Raw genomic sequence first — 1,504 nt, forward strand, 5'->3', positions numbered from 1 at the left:
CACAACTCATCCTGTCACAACTCATCCTGCCACAACAACACAAAAAGAAACAATCTATCACTCGTTGACTCCTGTCTGCAGTCCCACAACATGAGGGTGATGAAGTTCAGTGTGAGCCCCGTGGTCAGAGTTGCTGTGGAGGCCAAGAACCCCGCTGACCTGCCCAAGCTGGTGGAGGGTCTGAAGCGCCTGGCCAAGTCTGACCCCATGGTGCAGTGTATCATTGAGGAGTCCGGGGAGCACATCATCGCTGGAGCGGGAGAGCTGCACCTGGAGATCTGCCTGAAAGATCTGGAGGAGGACCACGCCTGCATTCCACTGAAGGTGAGGCAGCCAGAACAGAGGTACAGAGATGCTGACCAGATACAGGACAGGGGACGCCAACTTAAAAATTCATTTTAAATGATTTATTTACATGAGACAAATCAGTTCCATGAAGTGAAAAACACTTCAAGCTTCTTCAATTGTTTGTCGGATATTTGTTGTAAAAACTCTTTATCTCATGTGAATAAAAAATATTTTCTACAATTTCTTCACAAAAAAGGAGGATGGTTTCCCAAACAGGTTCAAGCACACTGCTTCATTAAAGTATATAAACATCCAAAAATCTCATGGCTACACTTACGCGAAAAATACCCTAATTTATAGATATTTGGTATGAGGTGAGACTTGACCTTTGTAAAAAGACAAAAACCATTACCACCCATAATCTCACTTCTGACTCCCTCTCCTGCCATCTCTTTCCAGAAATCAGACCCAGTCGTGTCTTACAGAGAGACAGTGACAGAAGAATCAGACCAGATGTGTCTGTCCAAGTCCCCCAACAAGCACAATCGTCTCTTCATGAAGTCCCGCCCTTTCCCCGACGGCCTGGCTGAAGATATCGAGAAGGGGGACGTCAGCTCTCGGCAGGAGCTCAAGGCTCGCGCTCGTTACCTCGCCGATAAGTACGAGTGGGAGGTGACAGAAGCCAGGAAGATCTGGTGCTTCGGTCCAGATGGAACAGGGCCCAACCTGCTTATAGACATGACAAAGGGAGTTCAGTACCTCAACGAGATCAAGGACAGCGTGGTGGCTGGTTTCCAGTGGGCAACTAAAGAGGTGGGTGCCAATTCATTTTGTCTCCAGTTACATTTTAAATTAAAAGCTCTGTGTAATCAGACGTACTTGTGATATAGTACACTGTGTAACTCCTGAGAATAATGTTGCAATCGCTGTCTTAATCCTGCAGGGTGTTCTATGTGAGGAGAACATGCGCGCAATTCGCTTTGACATTCATGACGTGACACTGCACGCAGACGCCATCCACCGTGGTGGAGGACAGATTATTCCCACAGCTCGTAGGGTCCTGTACGCCTCCCAGCTCACCGCTCAGCCACGTCTCATGGAGCCTGTGTACCTGGTGGAAATACAGGTATGTATGTAGGCGTCTTACCTCCAAAACAAAGTGAAAAACCAAGATTGTGAAAACCCCTGTTAGTTCTGTAAAAGTATAAATCTGTTA

At 47.0% G+C, this 1,504-nt stretch overlaps 1 protein-coding gene across 1 annotated transcript; it reads left to right on the forward strand.

Annotated features, from left to right (window-relative positions):
- Positions 1-61: 61 nt before the first annotated feature.
- Positions 62-1,414, forward strand: LOC111648721 (elongation factor 2b-like; the record flags this gene model as incomplete). Its single annotated transcript, XM_023398468.2, has 3 exons — positions 62-324; positions 748-1,101; positions 1,232-1,414. Coding segments are annotated over exons 1-3 (771 nt in total), but the record flags the coding sequence as incomplete, so codon positions are not given.
- Between the last annotated feature and the right edge of the window lie 90 nt (positions 1,415-1,504).

The sequence above is a fragment of the Seriola lalandi genome, unplaced genomic scaffold, assembly GCF_002814215.2.
Source record: "Seriola lalandi dorsalis isolate HSWRI2012SDOR001 ecotype SW California unplaced genomic scaffold, Sedor1 jcf7180002046655, whole genome shotgun sequence".
Classification (NCBI taxonomy): Eukaryota; Metazoa; Chordata; class Actinopteri; order Carangiformes; family Carangidae; genus Seriola; species Seriola lalandi.